At 39.4% G+C, this 24,114-nt stretch overlaps 1 protein-coding gene across 10 annotated transcripts in view; it reads right to left on the reverse strand.

Annotated features, from left to right (window-relative positions):
* HAO1 (hydroxyacid oxidase 1) overlaps positions 1-24,114 on the reverse strand; it is a 137,103-nt gene that overhangs the window by 109,123 nt on the left and 3,866 nt on the right. For 9 of the 10 annotated variants that reach the window (XM_070472309.1, XM_070472307.1, XM_070472306.1 and 6 more), the window contains exons 2-3: positions 20,750-20,901; positions 3,246-3,501 (exon numbers count right to left, since the gene is read on the reverse strand). In XM_070472309.1, coding sequence (XP_070328410.1) covers positions 3,246-3,501; positions 20,750-20,901 — 408 coding nt within the window. The remainder of the gene's footprint in view (positions 1-3,245; positions 3,502-20,749; positions 20,902-24,114) is intronic. The other variant, XM_070472314.1, reaches the window with a different exon arrangement.

The following is a 24,114-nucleotide window of genomic DNA, read 5'->3' on the forward strand; positions in this document are numbered from 1 at the left end:
ACCATTCATCTTAATTTTGGTTTCCCAATATAAAGACCTGTAGCTTCATCCCTGATGTCAAAATGTAAAGGAAGTGAAGTTAGTTTGCACTGATTTGGGGAAAGAATGTTACAGGCAGAGGGAAGATTCAGTTCTGAGGCTCTAAGGCACAGGTGTGACTGGCACCCTGAAAGAACAGGAGGAAGCAGGAGATGCTGGGAAGAGTGAATGAAGATGAGAATGCTGGCAATGAGGTCAGAGAAGGGGATGCCTCATCCACCACTTTTATCCCCAGAAACCTGGGAAGACAGCGCAGTCTCATCTCTCTTGTGTGCTGTTCTCTGGCTGTTGTGATGAATACTTCATTTCAGGGCATAAGGAAGCACGTCCCAGGGCAAATCATCAAAAGGGTAGGTGTCATGATTTACCTTGACCTTAGTCAATGATTGGAAATTTCTTTTAACTGCCTTAGCCCTGCCCCAAAGAGCCAAATTTTAACCCAGAGTAAACAAACCACCCCCCGCGTGGTGTGGAGATGGACTCGGGTCCCTGACTCAGCGCCCCAGGAGCCAGTCTGGTGACTGACTCCAATCCTCGCCTCTTCTGGGAGCGGATGAGAATTCGCCTTACTCCCCCTCAGTCTCAGGGACCTCCGCGCTGCTCATCATGCGCACATCCGTGTGTTTTGCATACGGACCAGGCAGAGATTACCAAACTCCTGAACTCTGGCTGGTCCCAGAAGCCGAGAGTCGGGACCCGCCCCCTTCTCTCCAGGCAGAGGAAGCCACGAGGGCTGGAAGGAGCCGCTGCTTTACAGACTCATTCTCCTCTGGATTTCCTGCCTCTCTCGCCTGCCAAACCTCATTCTGAACAGCCCGGCTTCACCTTCTCTGAGTCAGGTCAATTGCGGAAAGAAACCTGATTTCATATCAGGCTGTAACAGATGAGCTTTGGGGCAGCACGTGCCCTCCAGCGGAAGCCAGGGCCTCCCATCGGGCGCTCTGCCTTCACTGCTGAATGTGGGCCCCAGGGCGCTGCACACCCCCCTCCCCGAAGCCCGCAGGGACAAACAGCGTCAGTGTGCGCTCTGACGGCCAGGGCACCGGCAAGGGGTTTCCTGTGTTCCCCGGAGCCTAGATGTGTGGCTCATTATTTGATCATCTTCAGAAGGAAGATGTGACAAGCTGGGGAGCCGTGGCCACTCCTCTGCACATGGACAGCTGAAAAGGGCCTTTGTCTCCTGGTCCCTCACGTCATCTGGGCAGGAGCCCGAGAGGAAAGAGGGGGGCGGGAAAGAACAGCAGCCTTCCCGCTCCTGGCTGAGTGGCCCTGGCACCCAAGGAGTGAGAGATATGGGCCAGAATTCACACGGGTGTCGTCCCCCATCTAAGTAGATACCACGTGAAACCTGTTTTGTTATTCAGAGCCAGAAACTGCTTCTGAAGCTTAAAGAACAAACCCACTGTATTATTTATTGTTGTTGTCGCTAGTAGTAGAAATAGTAGTAGAACAGAAGAAGGAAAATAGCAAATTCCTATTCAAATGGTCAAAGGGAAACAATGAGGAACATTTCCTGTCAGAAGCCTAAATACTGGGGAACGACATTTTAGAAAGTCTAAAATCTAAGGTAATCAAAAGAGAGAAATAATGTGAATTCATATCAAGAATTAATATAGATGAATAGGATTTCATATTAAGGACATTTGAAACCATCTACTTTGATGAATTTGGCAAGAAGTAGAAATATGTCAAGAATTTTTGTTTTTGTTCTCTTAGAAAGACAGGGTGTTTGGGTAACTCCATGCCTGGGATGTGTGGAGCAGGGTGATTGATGGCTGTTGGGGGAACACTTCCTCATTCTGCCATTGGGCCATTGAGGATATTATATACAGAAATAAATCTTAAACCTACCTGGAACTATCACAGAGATAACATCACACAGCTCATTTATATATGGTTTAACAGCAAGATTTTATGCACAATAGCTTATACTTAAGTAGGTATACACACAGAAGAGCTATATGACAGTTATGTGACACAGAAGACTATGAACTTACATGATGGTTGGAAGACATTCCATTCTCTAATTCACTTGGAATCCTGACTCTCAACAGTCTTCTTGTCCTTATGTGGAATGCTGATTTGATTTTCAATCTTTTAGATTTTGGATCTTTTAGAAGGATTAACTTTATATGCAGACAGAATAAGCAATAGTCCAGTGAAGTGAGGTCTAGGATTCTAAAAAAGTCATCCCTCATTCCTTGTACTCTGGTGGACACTTTGAAATCCCATCATCAAAATGTCCTCCATTTCTTCTGCTCAAATAGTTTTAGCCCTGAAGTCTATCGATCAAACACTGGTATGAAAAACAAAGGGCAGGAACCTTGGTAGTAACCAAGGGAAGGTAAAATCAAAGGGGAGGAGAGATTTGTAGCTCTGTCTTGTTCAGTAAACTCCACTGAGTTTCTAGTTTTGACTCAAGATGATTCTAATCTTTTACAGGGAAAAGGGCTATAATTCCCTGTTGATGGATCAGCTGAATGGCCTGATAAAACCATCACAGTTCAGCCTTAGATTCCTAGATATGTACATTGTTTTTGCTGAGATGAATGAGTGAGTGAATGGATGAAATAATGAATTAACCAGTAAATAAACTAGTGAATCTTGAACCATGGGTGAACCACAACAAAAGAGATATATTATTGAAAGAAGTAGGAGATGAGGCAGCAAATATGTGACTTCTTTTGTCTCCATTCTTTTAGTTTTCTTCAATCTTCCCTGCCAGAGTTGTTCCAAATACAATTAAAAATAAAATTAAAAGGGTGCTTTTTTATTTCAACAGGCAAAGAGATATGGTATTAGGATCACAATAGCAAGCTGTTGCTTAAGTTAAATTAAGTATCTTCTATCTATATGGCAAAATCCTACTCAAGGCCCTTAATACACTCTGAGACGTAGATTTTTTTACTTTTACAAGTATATGGCAAATCCTGTCTCTGTTGTTATAGCTCAAGTATGAGACACTCACATAAGGTGTTGATTTGCTGAGGATTATATGGATATTTGACAATGACACCATCTCTAGAACCCAGACCTTATCATTCCTAGACACAATCTCATACAGCCATACTTTGGAACCAACATTTTGGGATTCCCCCGAGCACCCAAGTGGAAACTGGAGAAAGTCTTTGGAACTGGATCATGACAAGAGCAAACAGAAATAGAAAATAAGTTCAGGGGCCCAGTGATCAAAAAGCCATGGTTACCTGAGTTGGGGTGGCATCTTGAACCTGTTACGCACATCATCAAAGCGGTTGCCCAGGTAAGGGGTGTCCACCGTCACAAATATGGCCTTGTAGCCCATTCGCTCAGCCCTCCGCACAAGCTGCTTGGTGACCTCACGGTCCTTATAGATGTACAGCTGCAGCCAGCGAATCACCTCAGGACCAGCTTCTGCCACTTCTTCAATTGAGGAGGTGGCCCAGGAACTCAGCATCATGCCCGTTCCCAGTGACCTGCAGGCTGAGGAAGGAAAGAGAAGATCAAGACCAGCTTGGCATTTTCCCTACTCCAGTCTTCAAGCTGTGGTCATGGGATAAAGACAGCTACAAAGGCAATTTAGAAATAAAAAGTTGCAAAGTTAGAAACATGCTTTTCTTTCCACCCTCTGTGAACAGATATGAAGGCAAAATTGACCCAAATGGTCAAAGATGTGCTATATGTAAGGATGAAAAAATTAGAAGGAACTTGAATCTCCAGTCTTAAGGAAATAGATAAATGGTAGTTCATAAATAAAATGAAATATACACACCCATGAAAAGTAATTTTTGTAATAGTTAATTTTATGTGTCAGCTTGGCTAGGCAATGGCTCCCAGATATTTGCTCAAACATGTCCAAATGTTGCTGTGAAGATTTTTTTTTTGTTAAGAGGTTAGCATTTAAATCAGTAGACTTTACATAAAGCAGATTACTCTCCATAATGTGAATGGATCTCATCCATTCAGTTGAAGGCCTTGGGAAAAAGACTGACCTTTCTGGAGGAAGAGGAAATTCGTCAGCAGACCGCCTTCACATTCAAATACCAACTCAGTTTTCCTGGGGTCTCCAGTGTACCAGCTCTAGATTTTGGACTTACCCGTTTATACATTTGTATGAGCCGATTCCTTAAATCTCTCTCTCTCTCTCTCTCTCCATTTCTCTATTTCTTTGTTTCTCTCTTGTTTCTCTCTTACAGTCCCTCTCTTATCCCTCCCTCCTTCTCTTTCAGTTACAAGGAATGACATTTGCAGACTCAGAAAGTTTATCAAGGCATATTAAGGAACCAGAGAATTCCCTGGTGGTTCAGGACTCTACCCTCCCACTGCAGAAGCCTGGTTTCAGTTCCTCATCAGGGACCTAAGTTCCATACAGCATGACCTCCCCTTACTCTCCCCCACCCAAACAAATAGGAGAAGAAAGAAAAAAATCTCCAAAATAACATGTAATACCATGATTTATACAAACGTGATTATTGGTGTATGAACCTAAACAAACTAACTGTTAATGATAGGTGACGGTGGGAGAGTTTTTCTTTCTTTATAACTTTTTAAATTTTATCTTCTAAAATGTGTTAAAAATGCATTTGCCATTTACATTGTCATTTAAAATTTTATACAATTCATATGTTAGACACCTCAAACAAACATCAGTCACCTCACAACTTTTTAAACAAGATATCAAATAATGAGCAAATAAGTGAAAAATTAGAATCATCTAACCTATTGTCTTAGGGAACTTGAAAGAACATGAGTGACAGACTTTTTTCCAAAAATAGGTAGTAAATTGGGGTCAGCTTTAGTGGAGGATAAACTGATACAATGTCTGTATGCCAAATGCCAAAAGATAAATAGTAAATATATAAAATTGACTATTTAACATTTGACTTACCTTCGAGCTGCCATCCATCAAATGTGAGTGAAAGTCATTCAAGTGACACAGGGAGATGATAAGAATCAAGTGACATGCTGTTTACAAAGCTGCTCTGAGAGGTTAAAATGCTTTCATGCTTTTCAAACTTTACCAGGCAGACAAATCCCCTGGAGTGTTTGTGAAAACACAAATTGTGAAAAACACCCCAGAGTTTCTGATTCAGTTGGGCAGAGACGGGGCCCAAGAACTTGCCTTTCTAACTGGTTCCCAGGTAGTGCGAATGCTGCCAGTCCCTGGACCACTCTTTGACATTCAAACAGCATCGTCATGTAAGCTGGAAGGGTACATCTTTACTCTCAGACTAAGGTGATATTTGAAATAGTTAGCAACCAGTAGAACAAAGATTATCACTAATTACAAGAGATGCACGTGCAGTAAGTGGCAGGCATTATCCACTGGTTTCCAAATTTCCATGCCTTCCCAAGTGTATAGAAATTCTGTTCACTTTGTATCATGGCCCTAAGGATTGGGGGAGTACATTTGTTCAGCCTAATGGGCATCTGGGAATTCTAGAAAAATCATTGCCTTAGGGGAGTGGTCAGATATGCTGGGTTCTCTGTGTGACCTTACTTAGGCCACATCCTCTTTACTCTAAGTTAACCTGGTAGTAAAGTGGATTTTGTTTTTGATAAATGTTACTTTTCCAATGCCTTCGAAGATGTTTTTCATCCCTGTTCTTCAGGTCACAGGTCAGATAAAGAAGACTTAAACTGAAGTTTATACTATCTATGGATCATTAATCTGTTTCCTCTAAGTGTTCCTTTGAGAATTTCTCTCTTAAGGACTCATAACTAGAAAAATATTGTCCAACAAACCACATTTTAAGTAAGCAATTATAAGTAATGATATGTATAAATATTTTATTTTCATTAAGAGTTGTAAATATGGAAAATAGATACAGGTGATCCACTATTGTTTGGAACAAACACCAGGGATTGCTCGGATCAGAATCCCCTAACCATCAATTTCCCATAAAGAAACGTGTCCTGAAGAGGATGTGGCCTAAGTGAGGTCACACAGAGAACCCAGCATGTCTGACCACTCCCCCAAGGCAATGATTTTTCTGGAATCCCCAGATGCCCAGAAGACTCCCTTGTTATCAATATAAGTAAATGTACTCCCGCAAACCTTAGGGCCTTGACAACCAAGTGAACAGGTTTTCTGTATACTTGGGAAGGCATGGAAATTTGGAAACCAGTGGTTAATGCCTGTCATTTACTGCATGCGCATCTCTTGTAATTGGTCACAATCTTTGTTCTACTGGTTGCTAACTATTTCAAATATCACCTTAGTCTGAGAGTAAGATGCACCCTTCCAGCTCACATTGTTCTGAGGGGGACAAAAAGTACAACGCTTTTAATTTTATAAATGACTGAACATAGATTTTGTTGAAAAATTCTAATTTGAGTTATCCTACTCTAGTGGCAAGAACACAAAAGTTTTTGAAGTCCATTTTCCTTCCCTATTTATTTTCCACAATGAAACTCTCACCTGCTCTCACAAGGAGCAAGTGTCAAATTTCATTTTACAAAGGGCAGGGGTCAATTTTCATGGGCCCCCATTCCTAACATGTAGTGCAGAATGAAGACTCCAAAGCATGTTGCCTTTTCCCAATTCCTGGCAAAATGGTGATGTTACTAAAAGGCAAGACCTGTCTCTTGCCCATGAGAAGGTCCCCAGCATCAACCCAAGTCTGAACATCTTGGCTTTCATAATAGTCAACATGTCCTAGAGAAAGCATACCCAGGAAGCTACAGCATTAAGTAAACATTGATCCCATATGACCCTATTTCGTATTTACACCCACTCTTGTTTTATCATCCCTGCGATAGATCTTCAAGGATAAACATATAAACTCTTAATGTTCTAGGTATATTCAGACTTTGTTTATATTTGATATCTCATTATCTTCTTTATTTAGAGGAAAGAGTCATCAAGTCACCACTATTAAAAAATACATGCCTCCCCCCAACACACACACTACTAAAAGAGACTCTAGTAAGGTTTTAGATATTGAAACATCAAAAATAAAACCCTATAAATGACCTAAATAATAATATCAATCTCTCCTATCTCTCAAGCAGTGGTAAAGAATCCGCCTGCCGATGCAGGAGATGCAAGTGATGTGGGTTTGATCCCTGGCTCAGGAAGATCCCCTAGAGTAGGAAATGGCAACCCATTTCAGTATTCTTGCCTGGAAAATTCCATGGATAGAGGAGTCTGGCAGGCTACAATCCAAGGTGTCTCAAAGATTCAGACACAACTGAGCGACTGAGCACGCGCGCGTGCACACACACACACACACACACACACACACACACACGAGTCAGAGGTCTAGGCTGCACTCTCAGACTTGTCATCTATGAGGCACATTTCAACTGTAAAGATTCTTCAACCACAGCTGCTGCCCCACCCACTTCATCACATCATAGTATTGCCAGATGGTCCATTGAGATGATACTTATGAATGTTTTCTGGTAAACTCTAAAGCTAAGCAATTGTAAAGGGTAAAGTGAGAGAATGCCTAACATTATTTGGGAAAAGAAGTTCTAGATAACTTTTTAAATTTTTAGAATTTTGTCAAGCACTTGGAGTTCTCATTATTAATAATTCTCTCAACATACAGCTTTCCACTGCAATGTTGTTGTTGTTGTTGTTTTTTCATTGTTTTTTGGCAGCACCTTCCAGCATGAGGGATCTTGGTTCCCCACAAGGGGTCAAACCAGTGCCATCTACACTGGGAGTGCAAAGTCTTAACCGCTGGACCACAAGAGAAGGCCCTCTCTACAAGGGTACTGATACTCAAGACATTCATTCTTCCTTACAAATATAGTGTCAGAGTCTCACTTCCTGAAACAAGAGAACACTTAAGGAAGAGAGGAACCTTCTCCAGACCAAGAAACTCCAGGCTATGGCTGATACAGGGATATCAAAGGAGGAAATTCCTACATTCCCAGGGTGTGATCTTTTTGTAAAGTCAGTGGCAAGACAAAAGCAAATAATCTGGGAGTTACAACAAAAATATGCCATTCTCCACTCCCCATGGCTGCCCTTCATCTGTCTACAGATCTCCATGAAGAGAACGGTGGAGAAGATATTAGTGGCTATAACATTCACTAAGCCCAGCCATCAAGCAGTAATTTCTGAAAGCAAACGTTTCAGATTCTCCCTACACTCTTTAGTTTCTCTCCTCTTTTACAACTGTAAGCTTGATAATATGGAAATCATGAGATCAATACTATCAGCTCTAACCCCTCCCCCAACATCAAAGTGGGCTATGGGCTAGTGGAAAATGTTGGTGCATTGTGTTTAATAGAACAAAAATTATCCTTAGACCTATCCAAATAGTTCTTTATTAGAATTAAATCACATGCCCTAGGGTGGGGAAATGTTACATGGGTTACAATAATCTGGAATAAGACCAAGTTAATTCTGCCTCCCCAAATTCAATATAATTAACTCAGTGTCCTACACTACGAAATCTGTAAACAACTACTGAGGTTTATATCAGTTCATATTATATATGAATGCAGCCCCCTCTGGGGTTGAAACAAAGGCTAAACCCAATGTTCAGTGATTTGGCTGGGCTAGAACAGGTAAATAGCTTTGCAAAACAGCACAAGTTGGCCAAATCCTCCCTATGGCTGAGAAATGCAATTGTATTTCTAGATTTGGCCAGGGTTTCACTTTACGTCAAGCCTTAAAGAAAACATTTATTTCTAATCCAAGTAATCTGAATGTGGAGGCAAGCAGATAGGAGGGCTATTGTGACCTTAAATCTCAGGGGATGCTAAATCTGCCTGTTTCAGTTCTTTAAATAAAGACTACTTTGTACATATCTCCCATGCATCTAGAGTCTGCTTCTCAGTTCCTGCTCATTGCAGGCAATCATCACGGAATCAGAGGCTCTCAGAAGATCTTGGAGGGCCTTCAGATGGAAACAATATTTGAGCTACACCCAATACTATTTCATCTTTGGGGATTTAAGCTATGCCTTTGGCTGGAAACCACCAAGAACTTTGATTCCAGTCTCTGTCCAGTGCTTCTCAAGCTTCAACATGCACAGAAACTACATGCGGATGTTGATAAAATTCAGATTTTGCAAGTGGTCTGGGATATAACCTAAGGTTCTGTGTTTCCAACAAGCTTCCTAGTAATGCTGACATTTGTTTTGTGGACTATAAGAATAATGAAATGTATATTTTGCTTCACTAGGACTCATGCAAGTTAGTTGGATATATCTAATGGCCTGAATAAAGAGAGGACCTTATAGGGAACAAGAAGGAGAAAGTGACCAGGAGTTGCAGGGTGGGTAGGGGCTGGCTTGTGTCTTGTCAATTGCCAGCCATGTCCTGCTGAATGTGTTTTTCTTCTCCATTGTTATTCCTCTGTAGAGGAACACAGGTAACTTTGCAACATTTTCTTATTCATTCATCTCTTAGTAAGATTTAAAGTCAAGGAACTACAGTGCATTACAGCAACAACCCCTTGGGCTTCCCTGGTAAAGAATCTACCTGCCAATGCAGGAGACATGGGTTTGATCCCTGGGTCAGGAAGATCCCCTGGAGGAAGAAATGGCCACTCGCTCCTGTATTCTTTTTTTTTTTTTTTTTTTTTTTTATTAGTTGGAGGCTAATTACTTTACATCATTACAGTAGTTTTTGTTATACATTGAAATGAATTAGCCATGGATTTACATGTATTCCCCATCCCAGTCCCCCCTCCCACCTCCCTCTCCACCCGATCCCTCTGGGTCTTCCCAGTGCACCAGGCCCGAGCACTTGTCTCATGCACCCAACCTGGGCTGGTGATCTGTTTCACCCTAGATAATATACATGTTTCAATGCTGTTCTTTTGAAACATCCCACCCTCGCCTTCTCCCAGAGTCCACAAGTCTGTTCTATACATCTGAGTCTCTTTTTCTGTTTTGCTTACCTGGGAAATTCCATGGCCCGAAGAGCCTGGCAGACTACAGACTATGGGGTCACAAAAAAGTTGGACATGACTTAGTGACTAAACAACAACAGCCCCTCAGTACACTTAACCATTATCAGATGTATTTTATAACCTTGCTTATTCAGAATTTGCCAGCTTCCTAGATTTCAGATTCAAAGAAAAAGCAAGCAACAAAATAAAGTGACAGAAGATAAGGAGGAAGAGAGGTTTCTCAAAGAAAAGACATAATTTACCAATTATAAAATAGTTCTCAATGTTTAATGTCAGGGCAAACAATTGTTCAGTCACTAAGTCTTGTCCAACTCTTGAGACCCCATGGACTGCAGCATGCTAAACTTCCCTATCCTCCACGATCTCCCAGAGTTTGCTCAAACTCATATCCACTGAGTTGGTGAATTACACATATAAATAAGATGCCAAACCATCAAGTGAAACTAAAGTTTATCATTCTAGGCTTGACAAGGAAGAGATTTATAATACATTTGAGAATGATGTTTATTCACTACCACTAAAACAACAGTGTAAACTATTAGTTATCAATGGGAATTGATGTCTGTTATTTGGGACATTAACTCATGTGGAATAAACCAGAGCAGAACAATTAAGCAATGTGCTACTTTGGGTACAAATTATTTCTTTGAAAATAACTCTCCTTTATGGGAAAAGTGAGTTAAGCTTCCAAAATTATGTGTTTAAGGAAAAGGGGTAATATTACGAAAGGGCAAAAAGGGGCTTTCTTAGGTGCATTTGATTAAAACGCTCCTGCAAAACTTAGTCACCAAAACAGCTGTGCTGAAAATTTTGTTGAGAAAACCCATTTTGTCCTCTGCACAGGAAGTCATTATGCAATGGGGAAAATATGCGATGATCATGTACCAGCAGTTGTGTGGTTCTAAACTCAGGGTCTGACACGCTGGAGTGTTTGCATAAACATGCACCATACTAGCCATTGAGGGGGTCAGAGTTTTTTTGCCCAGGAAGCTATTATTACACAGATTTGTTAAAGACACAATTAAAATTATTGTCTCAATGTCGAAAGCTATCATTTAGATTACTCAGAAAAAGAATGTTCTAAAGTCAGTCATCTAAGGGAAGAAAAAAACTTCTACTATAATTATGTGTGAAATACTTAGAAGTGGTCAAAAATATTCATTTACAATTTAGAAAATTTAACCAATTTAAAGCCTGCTCCAAAAGGCCAAGAAGCCAGTGTTTTCATGACGGTCCATGGTCTGAATTTGGAACAATATAACACTGAGTGGTCATAAGAACTCTTTTTCATTGTATGGAAATATTTTGGGAACAATTCTTCCCAATGACATCTTAGCCCACCCTTCTTTGTTCCTACTTCATCTCTGGGGCAGCACTCTGCAATAGACAAAAACATTAGCTTTACTGTAATGATTCCCAGGTTATAATTCTTTCATTCTTATTGAGTCTCCAGGCCTTGTTATAGCCGGCAGCTGGCATGAAGACCACACCACAGTGAGATGTCTTTTAATGATGGTTTCAAGGAGTATCAGATTTACACATGGTGACTACAATCAACCTCCCTCAATTTAACACCCTGAGTGTTGGAATCTATACGTGAGCCTTTGACTTCTAGCTGTCACACTTTGATATCTTCCAGAGCACTAATAGTTTGAGAAGCAGCAATCTCATGCTCTCAAGAAAGCTGCTCAGTTCTAGTGCAAAATACTAAAAATTATTTCATTTGATGTTGGTCTTTAAGACAGTTGAAGTCTAATCTTTTAATAGCTGTTTTAGATGAATGAAAAATAATAAAAATTATTTCATTTGATGTTGGTCTTTAAAACAGTTGAAGTCTAATCTTTTAATAGCTGTTTTAGATGAATGAAGTTTCTCTCACTGCAAAGTAATTTCAACACTGAACCTATCACTTTTTGAATAATTTTATATATGAATTATATATTTATATATGTGCAGATATATAAGATACCCATAATCATTACTATGTATGTATGTAAAGCTTCCCAGGTGATGCTAGTGGTAAAGAACCTGCCTGCCAATGCAGGAGACTATAAGAGACATAGGAGACACATGTTCTGTCCCTGAGTTGGGACGATCCCCTGGAGTAGGAAATGGCACCCCACTCCAATATCTTTGCCTGGAGAATCCCATGGACTAAAGAGACTAGCAGGCTACAGTCCATGGGGTCATACAGAATCAGACATGACAAATGACTTAGCAATACAAAATGTATATGTGTGTGTGTATGTAATGTGTATGTTTATGTACCAAAAGAACACGTTTACTGACTTTTGATCGTTTTAAATAATGAGAACATCCAAAATATGCAGTAGTCATAAATAGGTTTAAAATAAGGGCAAGAAAAGGTATGAATTAATGTTTTATACAATGATGCAAAGAGGTATTCCCTTACAAATTTTTAACTGATGTAATTTGGACGAAGTTTTAGTGAACTATCCATTCTCCTTTATTCCTCCTTACTTTTGTTTCTGCTCAGTAAAAGTGGATACAATAATGGCTGAAGACGAATCACTGGATCAGACTCTAGAGAGAAACAGATCTAGGTTCAATACCCATCTTAACCACTGACCAATACTGGTCAAGGGTGTCCTTCACTACTGTCAAATGAGGAGAATGATAAATGATAATGATTGCACAGGTCTATTGTGAGGATTAATGATAGCGATGTGAAGTTCAAGTACCTGGTATATAAAAGGCACTCACTTCAGAAATAGTGAAAGTTTCATTTAAAGTAAATCTGGTGCTTTTCCTGGATTTAGTTAAAATTAAAACTTATGCTGATATTTTCCTCATATATATATACTTGGTCACCTAGTACAACACATAAATATATAAATCAATAAAGCTTTCAAAAATACATCGTTTGGGCCTGGAGCAAAGGAAATGACAATTTTTCTTGCTGAATGGTCTTTCACTCAGTGTTAAGGTTGATCACTTAATCTCAGAAAATCCAGAAAATTCAACAGCTAAATTTCTCACCTACACCCTAATTCAGCTCTTTGGGGCCTTTGTGTCACTATGCAATCTGTTCCACCTGCACCTTAATAGGTGGTCAAGTCACAACTGAGTCCCAAAACTTCACTTTGGAATGTTCTGCCCTTTTAGGCTCAAAAAGAAAGTGTTTAGATTTAATGGTTTTATGGCCCATCAAATCCTGTGTGGTAGCCTCTAATTGCATCCAGGGGTAAGAATTTCTTTTTAAAATCTTTTTTTTTTTTTTTTGACAGTTTAATAAGAATTTACTAATATGCTGAGCATTCCTGGAACGCATTAGGTAGGTTTTGATTTTTCTCTATTTGAGGTCCCAGCACTCCCTCATGTGGTATTTGTTCACATAACAAGTCAGATGCAAAAGCATAAGTAAATATTTAATCTCTTTTTTTCTTTCATTATTATTTCCCATGATTAAACAGAGCAAAAGAGCTAATGTACCTCCATGGAAAATGAAATAAAATTTTACTACATCCACTGTGCATAAAACCAGAGAGATTTTCACAGTGCTATAGTAAACATTTTATTAATTGGTTCTCCAAGAAATCAGATATACTCTACTTATTCTGCAGGATGGAAATTTAACCTAATGAGACCACTTCCTTTATGTGCTACTAGCATTTGTATTTATTATTTCTATTTGTTTCAGTATATTAATATTTTGGAGAAATGATTTTGTATTCATTCCTGAGGCTTATATGAAGAATAAAACTTAAAAATTAAAACCCAATCTAATAGAGTTTGAAACAGATATGCCATTATAAGTAGGGGCATTTATATGACTACATAACTATTATTGCTTGCTTGCTTGCTTAGTTGTTCAGTCATGTCTGACTTTTTGCAACCCTTTGGGCTGTAGGCCATCAGGCTTTTTCAGGCAAGAATACTGGAGTGGGTTGCTATTTCCTCCTCCAGGGGATCTTCTCCACCCAGGGATGGAACCCGCATCTCCTGTTTCTCCTGCTTTGCAGGTAGATTCTTTACCTGCTGAGCCACTGGGGAAACTCCTTAAATGTTTTAATAATTATCAGTTATTAAAATGTTGACATCCACTGCAATAACCTCTTATTCATAACACTCTGCATGGCAAACTGCTTTCCACTGAATGTTTCCTGGTTACTCCTTCCATCTTGCGTGTGTGCATGCTAAGTCACTCCAGTCGTGTCTGACTCTGCAACCCTATGGACTGTAGCCAGCCAGGGACTGTAGCCCTGCCAGGCTCCTCTGTCCATGGGATTCTCTAGGCAAGAATACTGGAGGCCTCCTCCAGGGGATCTTCCCAACCCAGGGATCGACCCCTCATCTCTTATGTCTCCTGCCTTGGCAGGCTGGTTCTTTACCACTAGCACCACCTGGGAAGCCCCCCTTCCATCTTAAAAGAATTTTAATTTTTGTTTGTTTAATATTTAAGCACCTTTATTCATGCTCCTGAATTTTGCACAAGGTTCCTATTTCTTAATAAGTTTCATATCCTGTGGCTTATTCCATACTCTCAAAACTAAAGGGATAAAACTGTAAAAACATAGAACATTTGTAGTTAATATTCCAAGACTATATAACATACAGCTTGCTGTAGGGGTTTGCTGCAATTAGACTGATATGACATTTGGTAATATCAGTAACTGGCCAGAGTATTATAGACAACTGTATCGTGTATTGTGATTAATAATCTTGAACCAGGCATTTAATCTCTCCAAGCCTCAGTTTCCACATCCATGGGAGTTGGATAAAGGACTTTGGGTTCACACATTTTAAGACAGCACTAGGGGATAGATGAGTTAAAAATTCAAACTGCCTGGCACATATTAATTGCTAAATAAATGTTGGCTATCACAATTTTCCACAAGAGTTTGAAGTATCACTCTTTAAACTTACATAAGTGTTTTTTAAAACACCTATTTGTTTTCAGCAAGATCCAGAGATAAATACTTATCAGATCAGTCTCCTCCAAACCAAGAAGGCAGCTTTAAGAAATAAAAATCCATTGTAGGCAGACACTCACTCCACAGTCTCTATCCTCCAGAGCTGGCATCGAGTTGAAAGTAAGTGGGCTGGGAGGAGGTTTCAGAAATGCAAGGAAGGGCAGGTCTCTACTTTGGTCTCTCTTTTTGTATTTGATGACATTTTAAAAATAGAACAAAACAATTTATTTCTATGCTGAAGAAAGTGTAAAGATCATCTATTCCTGTTGGGAGTTCTCCACTTTTGAGTACTTTTTCTTTGTTTCTGTCTTAGCAACAGAACCTTTTCTTTGAAGGGCTACTGTTTTGAATCCCAATAAGTAACAAAAGTAGCTGTGTGCTCAGGGACACCTTTAACTTCCCTGAGATACTTGGAAACAACTCCAGCTCCTTGGGACACCGGAAATAAATGACTGCTGTTGCATAAGCAGCTCACTTTATCAGTGCAGAAGCGTAATCATAGAGAGTGAAAATGACCTGCCTCAAGGAGTGAAACTAGTTAGTGGTGAATTTCCACATAAATCAGATGCCCCAGCCTGGCAGCCCAGGGGACAGTTGTAGCCCACAAAAGTATTTGCTTTGGCCCACACATTGTTGCCCCAAACAGTGTTTTAAAGAATTTTGATTTATTTGCCAACATTTAAAAACCAGGAGATTGCACATAAAAATCAAGGTTTCTAACTTTTCTTAAAATATGTTTTTTGAAGACTTGGCAAACCCACATCCTCATTCCCATAGGGCATCAGTTAGCTGGAGGCAAGATGGGGCTACCCTCCTTCTATGGAATATGCAGTCTAGGCATGGTACCCTCTCTATCACTGAACTTGCATTGTTGTTTTCTCAACTTCATCTCTCCTTGCACATTTACATTACCAACCTGGCCCTAAAAGCCATTTTTTGAGGTTTCTGCATAAAACTTAAAAAAAAGAAATTAAGCAAAGTAAAAAGAGCATTCTTTACTTCCACTAAGATATAAATGGAGTGTACTTTTCTGATGTGTGGAATGTATGGAAGAGAAATATTTTAGGGACTTGGAATCTCAGGGGCAAATAAAAGTTGAGCCCCACTTCAGGAAGCTTTTCCCAACATTTATCTCATGTGATTCTCACATGAACCTCTAGAGGTAAGATCTCTTATTTGAGTAGGGTTGCCAGCTATAGCAAATAAATATAGGATACCCTGTTACAAGTGAATTTTTATCTGAAATACAACTACAACTAGCTCTCTGTATTTTATTTGCCAACCCTCTACTCATTGCCATTTTGAAAAGAAAGAAAGTGTAGCTCCGTTGGTCACTCTACAATCACAGACTCATGTAAAAACAGAGAGCTCTGTTCTTGGCTTTAGTTGGTCCTGGGGACATGTCCCACAGTGGTAAGGAGAAAGACCAAAGGGGCCCTGAAGCAGGGCTCCATGAAGAAGTCTGCAGAACCAAGTAGGACAGTGAGACCCTGGCACCATGACAACTTTCAGAACTTTCTAACCCCTCATTCTAATTATTCAGGCCAGACCATTCCCTGGGGATTTGAATATCCTTCACTTACTCTTACTGACCAAGCTAGGGGGAGCCCTTTCTTCAGAAAGGGCTGCTAACTAGCACCTATTCTCCAACTGTTGTTAGTCACACAGTCGTGCCCGACTCTTTGCGACCCCATGGACTGCAGCCCACTAGGGCTGTCCATGAGATTTTCTGTCCATGAGATTTTCCAGGCAAGGATACTGGAGTGGGTTGCCATTTCCTTCTCCACCTATTCTCCAAACTTGGCTTCAGTTTCTCCTGCTAGCTAGGGACCAAGACCCTGGAAGGAAGAAAGCTACATTAAGGGCCGGATAATTAAGAGAGTGAGAAAAAGAAGTCCTTCATAACAACATCCATAGATTTCATAATCTCCGCAAGGATCAAGCTAGCTTGAGAGTATTTCCATATTTGGGAACAATAGAGTAAATCAAATATTAGCTGCACAATTCCATGTTGATTTTCTCAGTTTTGAGAGAAAGAAACAATCTCTACCAAATACAAGCATCCCTCCACTTTTAAAGTGTCTGTGGTTGTGTTAATATTCAGTTAGCCACTGTCTTGGTTTGCATTCTTCCCAAAGCTGACAATGAGACAGTACTATGAGCCTGAGACTTTTATTTGGGAGTGATCACAAGCTGAGCTGAAGGATGGGAAAGTGAAAGAGGAAAGGGAGGCAGCCAAGGAGGGGTGTGATATTGGGCAGGTGACTTCTGGAGGCAACTGGGGCCCAGTCTTACTGGGGAAACCCTGGGTAGTAGGAAGAGAAAATGCTTCAGTGATCCTTATCAAAGAGAGCTGGAGTATTTTTCCACCAGCCTGAAGGATGCCCTTCCACTCACCAACTCCCAAACACCACCCCCATCAACTCCTGTTGCCAGAGAAAATATTAGGCAAAAAGTTGCATGCTCTGATAGAAATAGGAAGTAACAAGGGAATATATATGATGGGCACCAACAGCATCTGTTCCAGACACACATTCTTTCCTTCTGAATAATCTCTCCATCCCACAACCAACACATGCCAACCAAGGAGCCCTTTTTGTTAAGAGCTGATCACCACCAGTTTGGAAGATTAATAGCCATATTACATAGACCATCAATCCATAGACAGTGACAGGAACATAGAAGAAAACCTTAAGAATGTTGAAATCCTTGAGGGATGATTCTACTACAAATCTGGAATATAAACTGTCATGTCAGTAGCCTGACAAGAACCTGTCCAGGACCTCAGCTTCCTGAAGCCAGTGCGTATAACCTTTCATTGCCAATTCCTCTGTGTTCTCCATGTCACTACATCATCTTTGCTCTGCCTGTTCTGCCTTTTCCTACTGTCTATCAAGTGTTTCACTCTCCTGGGGTAGGCATAGGCTTCTTTGCCTGCACCTTAAATGGCAAATTAATTCCCTGTTACCTTTAGGGCTTCCCTTGTGGCTCAGCTGGTGAAGAGTCCACCTGCAATGTAGGAGATCTGGGTTTCAATCCCTGGATTGGGAAGATCCCCTGGAGAAGGGAACAGCTACCCACTCCAGTATTCTGGCCTGGAGAACTCCATGGACTATATAGTCTATGGGGTCACAAAAAATTGGACACAACTGAGCGAATTTCACTTTCACTTCACTATCAGATAATTGTGATTTACAGATAAATGGGCTTCCCCTCATGACAGTTATGGGATTTTCTGGAAATTAAAAGCAACACAAGGTGCCTAAGAGCCCAAATTGTGGAGCCAGACTGCCTAGGTCTGAATCCTATCTGTATCATTTATAAATTCACACAATTGTGTGACCCTCAGCATTTGCTGTGTGCTTCAGTTTCTCATGTATAAAATGGGCCTAATAATAGTAACTACCTCTTTGGGGTGTTTAGAGGATGTGATGCTTTAATACTTTTGTTTAGAAAAGTGCCTGGAGCACGGTAATAAGTGCTTGATAAATAAATCTAAAGGGGTAAGACTCCAATAGGCCTTTAATAATGCCTCAGAGTTAGTGCTGGTAGGAAATAGTGTTAGATAAAACAGTCATGCCTAGGCTGTCAAAGTAGTTTCTAAGTAAGCTTTCTTTTCATTTTTCTTCCCACCTTACTCCCAACAAAAAGAAGGAGTAGTGACCTTGGAATCATCAGAAGTGAGTCAGAGCATAAGTCCTATTAATCACTAACTATGAAAACCTGCTCTGTATGGAACCAGCTCTTCACCTATCGGGAACAGTGTCACCTGTCAAATAGCAAATATTTTTACGTAAAAATAATTTGCAGCCTCAGAGTGTTTTATCAATTCAGTAAGTTTTGCTTATTGCCTTCTTCACTTCCTTCCACTCTCATCCATTCTCTCCATGGTTCCTTCTCCAGTTTTCTCTCTTATTTTAAATTTAGCTTTTATTGCACTCTTCTGATTCAAAGAAAATTCTATACATATGAACCAAAAATAATAAGGTGTATAGAGTCACATCTGATTCTATAGTCAGCATATCCATAACCCACAAATAAAAATTTGTAAAATGTGGTCTACATTCTTGGTCCTCAAAAATAAATATATTCTAGGATCTTAGCATTGTTTATAACTGCTTTTTAAAAATTCTTATATTGTAACATATTTCTATGCCAGTCAACTCTTCCCTTCATATAATTTTTAAATGTTTACCCCATTTTTTATGCACCCTATTTTTTTTGCAACCAATCTCTAATTCTGGGACATTAGAGTGATTTTCCTAACTTTTTTCTTATTAAAAATGACAGGAATGGGACTTACCTTGTGGTCCAGTGGCCAAGATTCCACACTTCCAATGCAGGGGGCCTGGTTTTCATCCTTGGTAAGGGAATTAGATCCCACATTGCAATTGCATTGCAAATCTGCATTGCATCAAAAGATCCCTCATGCCTCAACTAAGACCTGACACAGCCAAATAGGCAAATACTTAAAAAATAATAATAACAGGCATAAAAATTCCTGAAAAAGTGTCATTCCTCAAAAACATAATTATTTCCTTGGAATTCCTAGAGGAAATTTATAGCATCACATGGAATTGGTATCTTTAAAGCTTTGATACACAGTGCCAAATTATTTTCTAGAAAGATTATTCCACTTTATACTCCTCCTACCAGTATTTAAAAATGCACATTTTCAACATGCATATAATCTCATTCCACTGTCTAATCTTAAAATAATATAATTTGATATTCAGAAAACAAGATATTATAATTTACATTTATTTGATAATTATGGGTATGATAAAAAATTATATATATTTAATATGTTTATTGGCCATTTTTATGTCTCCATTTGTGAATGTCCTATTTGAATTTTTTCATTTACATCTTTTCCTACACTTGGGGGTTATATGTTATTTTATTATTCAAACATAAAGGTCTTTACATAGGAAGGACATTAACCTTTTGCAGTCTCCTAGTTTTTCAATTCTTTTTGGTTAACCATTTGTTTTAATCTTTTATAGAAATTTGAGAGTGTGGAAATTTCCATTTTTGTGTGTGTGTTGACTTGTTTGCTTTTGTTTTACGGTTTGTGGTCTATAACATGCTTGGGACGTTCTCTCTTATCCAAACTTTAAGTAGACCAATACCATTTCTCCTTTTTTTCCCTTCTTTCTCTCCATATTTCAGGATTACTGTAGGCAAATGGTTGGGACTCCAAGGGTCATTTGTCTGTGTGGTCCTAAAACTAAAGACTAAATCTTCCCAGCACAATCTCACTGTGTCAGGCTGATATTCAAAGCAGTAGTTTGCGGAAGACATTTCAAGAAGGAAAATGAATTCACAAGATCCTTAATTCTTAGAAAATAGTAGTTAGTTCCTGCTCTTTGGTCCTGAATTTCCTGCTTTCCTTGGTTTAGTCACTAAGCCATGCCCAACCCTTGCGACCCCATGGACTGTAGCCGGCCAGGCTCCTCTTCCCATGGGATTCTCCAGGCAAGAATATTGGAGTGGGTTTCCATTTCCTTCTCCCGCCTGCCTTCCTTAGCATAAAAAAAAAAAAAAAAAAAAATCAGATAAAATTTTTTACCAACTTTTATACATGCTTCTGAAACAGAATGTGGGAAAATTAATCACTGCACATACCCTTTCAAATATCCATAGTTGCTAGCAGACTGGGAAGTTGACAAATTACTCCTAATTAGGAATTTCTGCATTTCACATTTGAATTTCTCAATATTCCCTCCTAAGGCAGTTGAAAACACCCTATTTTGGGGAATATAACCCATCCATGAACAAACATTTCTATGCCAGTCAATGAGCTTAACTATTGTGAGTATAAAAACATCCAGGGAAGTGTTTGCTTGATGCATACCGAGAAGACAGTCACTAAATGTTAGTTTGTTTCTGTCCCTTTGAGTAAGAACCTTTTTCCTACCTCGCACCGTTGCAAGCTCCCCATCCACATGAGCCATGCACTGCATGGCAGTGGCCCCAACGCAGATTGGCATGCTGACTTTTTGCCCTAAAACAGAAGTCGACAGGTCTATTTCAGCAACGTTCCGGAGCATCCTTGGATATAGCTTCCACCTGGAATTTGGGGGAGTATGGAGAAAAGGTTTTAGAATTTCAGAAGTGTTTGAGTTAGAAAAAGAAGATATTCTTGTATTTTTTCCCAGCAAGCAAATTACTTCACAGAGCTCAAGGAAATTGGGCAATTTTAATGCTTGTTAAGATGGAAAGTTATCAATAAGATTAATAATAAACTTCTCAAGTTATTGTTCTTAGTAAAGTACAATTAACAAGCCATAGACGTCGCCCATTTGAGTCTACAGCCTTTTGCTCTTTGAGAAACACATTCGCATATCCAGACAATTAAGATCTAGAAAAGTTCAACCATCCTGAAAAATTGCCCCATTTCCTTTTGCAGTGAAACTCTCCCTCCACCAATCCCCTAACATCCTCTGATCATTTTTTGTTGTTGTTCCTATAGTTTTACTTTGTAAGAATATCATAAAAATGGAATCATATATAGTTAGTCCTGAAATTATATATAATTGATCCTTGAACGAGGCAGGGGTAGTGGGGTGGGTCAGTCCTTTGCACAGTGGAAAATCTGTGTATAACTTTACAGTTGGATCCTCCAGATCTCTGGTTTCACATCAACAGATTCAAACAACTGCAGATCATGTACTACCTTTTCAGTGGAAAAAAAAATCCATGTATATGTGCACCTGCTAAGTACAAATCCATATTCAAAGGTCAACTCTAGTATATGGCATTTTGAGTCAGGCTTGGTATGTGGCTCAGCTAGTTAAGAATCCACCTGCAATATGGGAGACCTGGGTTCAGTTCCTAGGTTGGGAAGATCCTCTGGAGAAGGGAACGGCTACCCATTCCAGTATTCTGGCCTGGAGAATTCCATGGACTGTATATAGTCCATGGGGTGTCAAAGAGTCAGACATGACTGAGTGACTTTCACTTTCACTTTCCTTTAACTTAGCCTAATACTTTTGAGACTCATCCATATTGCTGCAAGCATCAATAATTGTCCTTTTCAGTTGATGATGAGTATTCCATTGTAAAAATGTAGCACAGTTCATCCATTCTCTTTCAACTTGGGGTGATAGTAAATAATGACACCATAAGCATTCACTGAAAGGTTTCTGTGCGAACATAGCTTTAATTTCACTTCGTCCAAGACATTTGAAGACAGTATAGAATGGCATAGGAGTTATATTAGAGTTTAAGAAGATATCCTACGTCTACTTCAACTGTTCTTTTTTCTTACAGACAGTAACTTCAGGCAATTACTTGTAAAATTATGATGTGGTTTCTTCAAAATCCTTGATCTGAATTCTATATCCATTGAAGTATGATGATAAGGGAAGGTGGTTTTTTTTGTTTAATTGAGCATTTTCCCAAAAAAAATGTTATTTGGCAGAGACTGGAATTTTTGACTTGAAGAATTTTTGACCCCTGATCATTATTTTAAATTACTTTTTCTGCAGTTCTTTTGTGTAGCATTGTAAGTTACTAACAAACCAAGAAACAAACTAGTAAAATTTACAGGAAAACTAGTTTTTTCTCTCTGAAAAATTTATATCTCCTATTTGTTCAGGGTTATTTTCTCCTCATTAGTAATTGATTAAAACTGAAGAAAATATAGTCCCAATTTCTCATGAGCACTAAGGCAATAAACCTGGAGTACACATGCATATATACCTAACTAGCACTCACCTTTCAGGGTTTAGATTTAATTCTGCTTCCAGATAGATCAAGATTTTTCATTAATACAGTGAAGTGTGATTTAGTAACAGAGTCACCAAAATAAATGGAACCTCCCAAGACTTAATTGAAGCCTACTTCCTCCAGCGGAAGAAGAAATTCTGCCTTAATGTTGCTTTGAGGAATAGCTAAGGGTCTGTAATATAATCCTTCCTCACATAATAAAGTAAAAACATCCAACCCCTACAAAACATAATAAAGAAGTTTAATGGTGATTTCTCTGCAGTTCCTTTGAACAACATAATTGTCTTGATTTTCTGACACACCACATGCTCTGCTGCTGGAAGCCTTTTCTTCTCAACTAAGCCTCACAGCATGATTCTTTGATCTCCATTCTGAATGGGGAGATGCAGAAGCCTTGAAGAGAATTTTTACTACCAGTCATCTCTAAGTGTATTATTAGAATGAGAGAAAAAGATTTAATAGCAGCCGTTGGCATGCTGGCCTTGGAAGGCATTAATGTTTACTTAGAGCTGAGAAAACAATGGAAGCTTTTATGAGGAGCACACATAGAGCTGCAGGGCATCAGCTGTGTGTGTGTTTGTGTATCAGAAGGAACATTTTCAGAGAGCCAGTTCCCCTTGAATCAGGCAAGGCTCAACCCTTTCCTCTACAGGGCAGCAATTTTATGCTTGTCCACGAGGTGGCGAAATCACTTTAATAACTGTGTTGCTTCCCACACACATAATTTCTTGCCCTGAGGGTGACATTACAGAGGCATCAACCAACGGCACAAAATGCAATTCCTAAACCAAATTAAATGAGATCAATGGCATGGAAAATGTATGCTCTCTAAAAAGTCCTTCACATTTTGAAATGTTCCAAAGAGCAATTACAGCTAAACTTGTCAGGTAATTCCAATAGTTCTGCATGCCCCACCCGATCTCAACCCCAATTTAAGTTATTTTTTCACTATCTTACATAAAACTAGCTGACTGCAACCTTGGACTCTGCTTTTATTGGACTTCCACTTTGGAAAAAAATATGAAGATTGACAAAACAACTGAACAAGCTGAATAATAAACATTTTTCAAAGGCTCCTTAAATAAAGTGGTGCAAAAGTGGAAATCATTTCAACATCCAACAAAGGCCTCAATTTTATGTTATCATAAATCAGGTCCCCAAGAGGAAGTACACTGATGAAGGAAGAAACCCACTCATCACCCAGCTTTGAAGTTCTGTGCTGTTATTGGATCCCACCAACTCAACACAGTGAATTAATGATTTACAAGTACTGTAAGATGATCATGTCTTCCCAAATGGCTCAGTGGAAAAGAATTTGCCTGCCAATGCAGGAGACTCGGATTCAATCCCTGGGCCAGAAAGATTCCCTGGAGGAGGAAATGGCAACCCACTCCAGTGTTCTTCCTTGGAAAATTCCATGGACAGAGGCACCTAGTGGGCTAAAGTCCATGGTGTCACAAAAGAGTCCAACACGACTTAGCAACTAAGCAATAAAAATGGTGATCATATTGCATCTTAATTTCTCCACATGAATTACTTATTCTAAGCATT

Source organism: Odocoileus virginianus, chromosome 9, assembly GCF_023699985.2.
Source record: "Odocoileus virginianus isolate 20LAN1187 ecotype Illinois chromosome 9, Ovbor_1.2, whole genome shotgun sequence".
Lineage (NCBI taxonomy): Eukaryota > Metazoa > Chordata > Mammalia > Artiodactyla > Cervidae > Odocoileus > Odocoileus virginianus.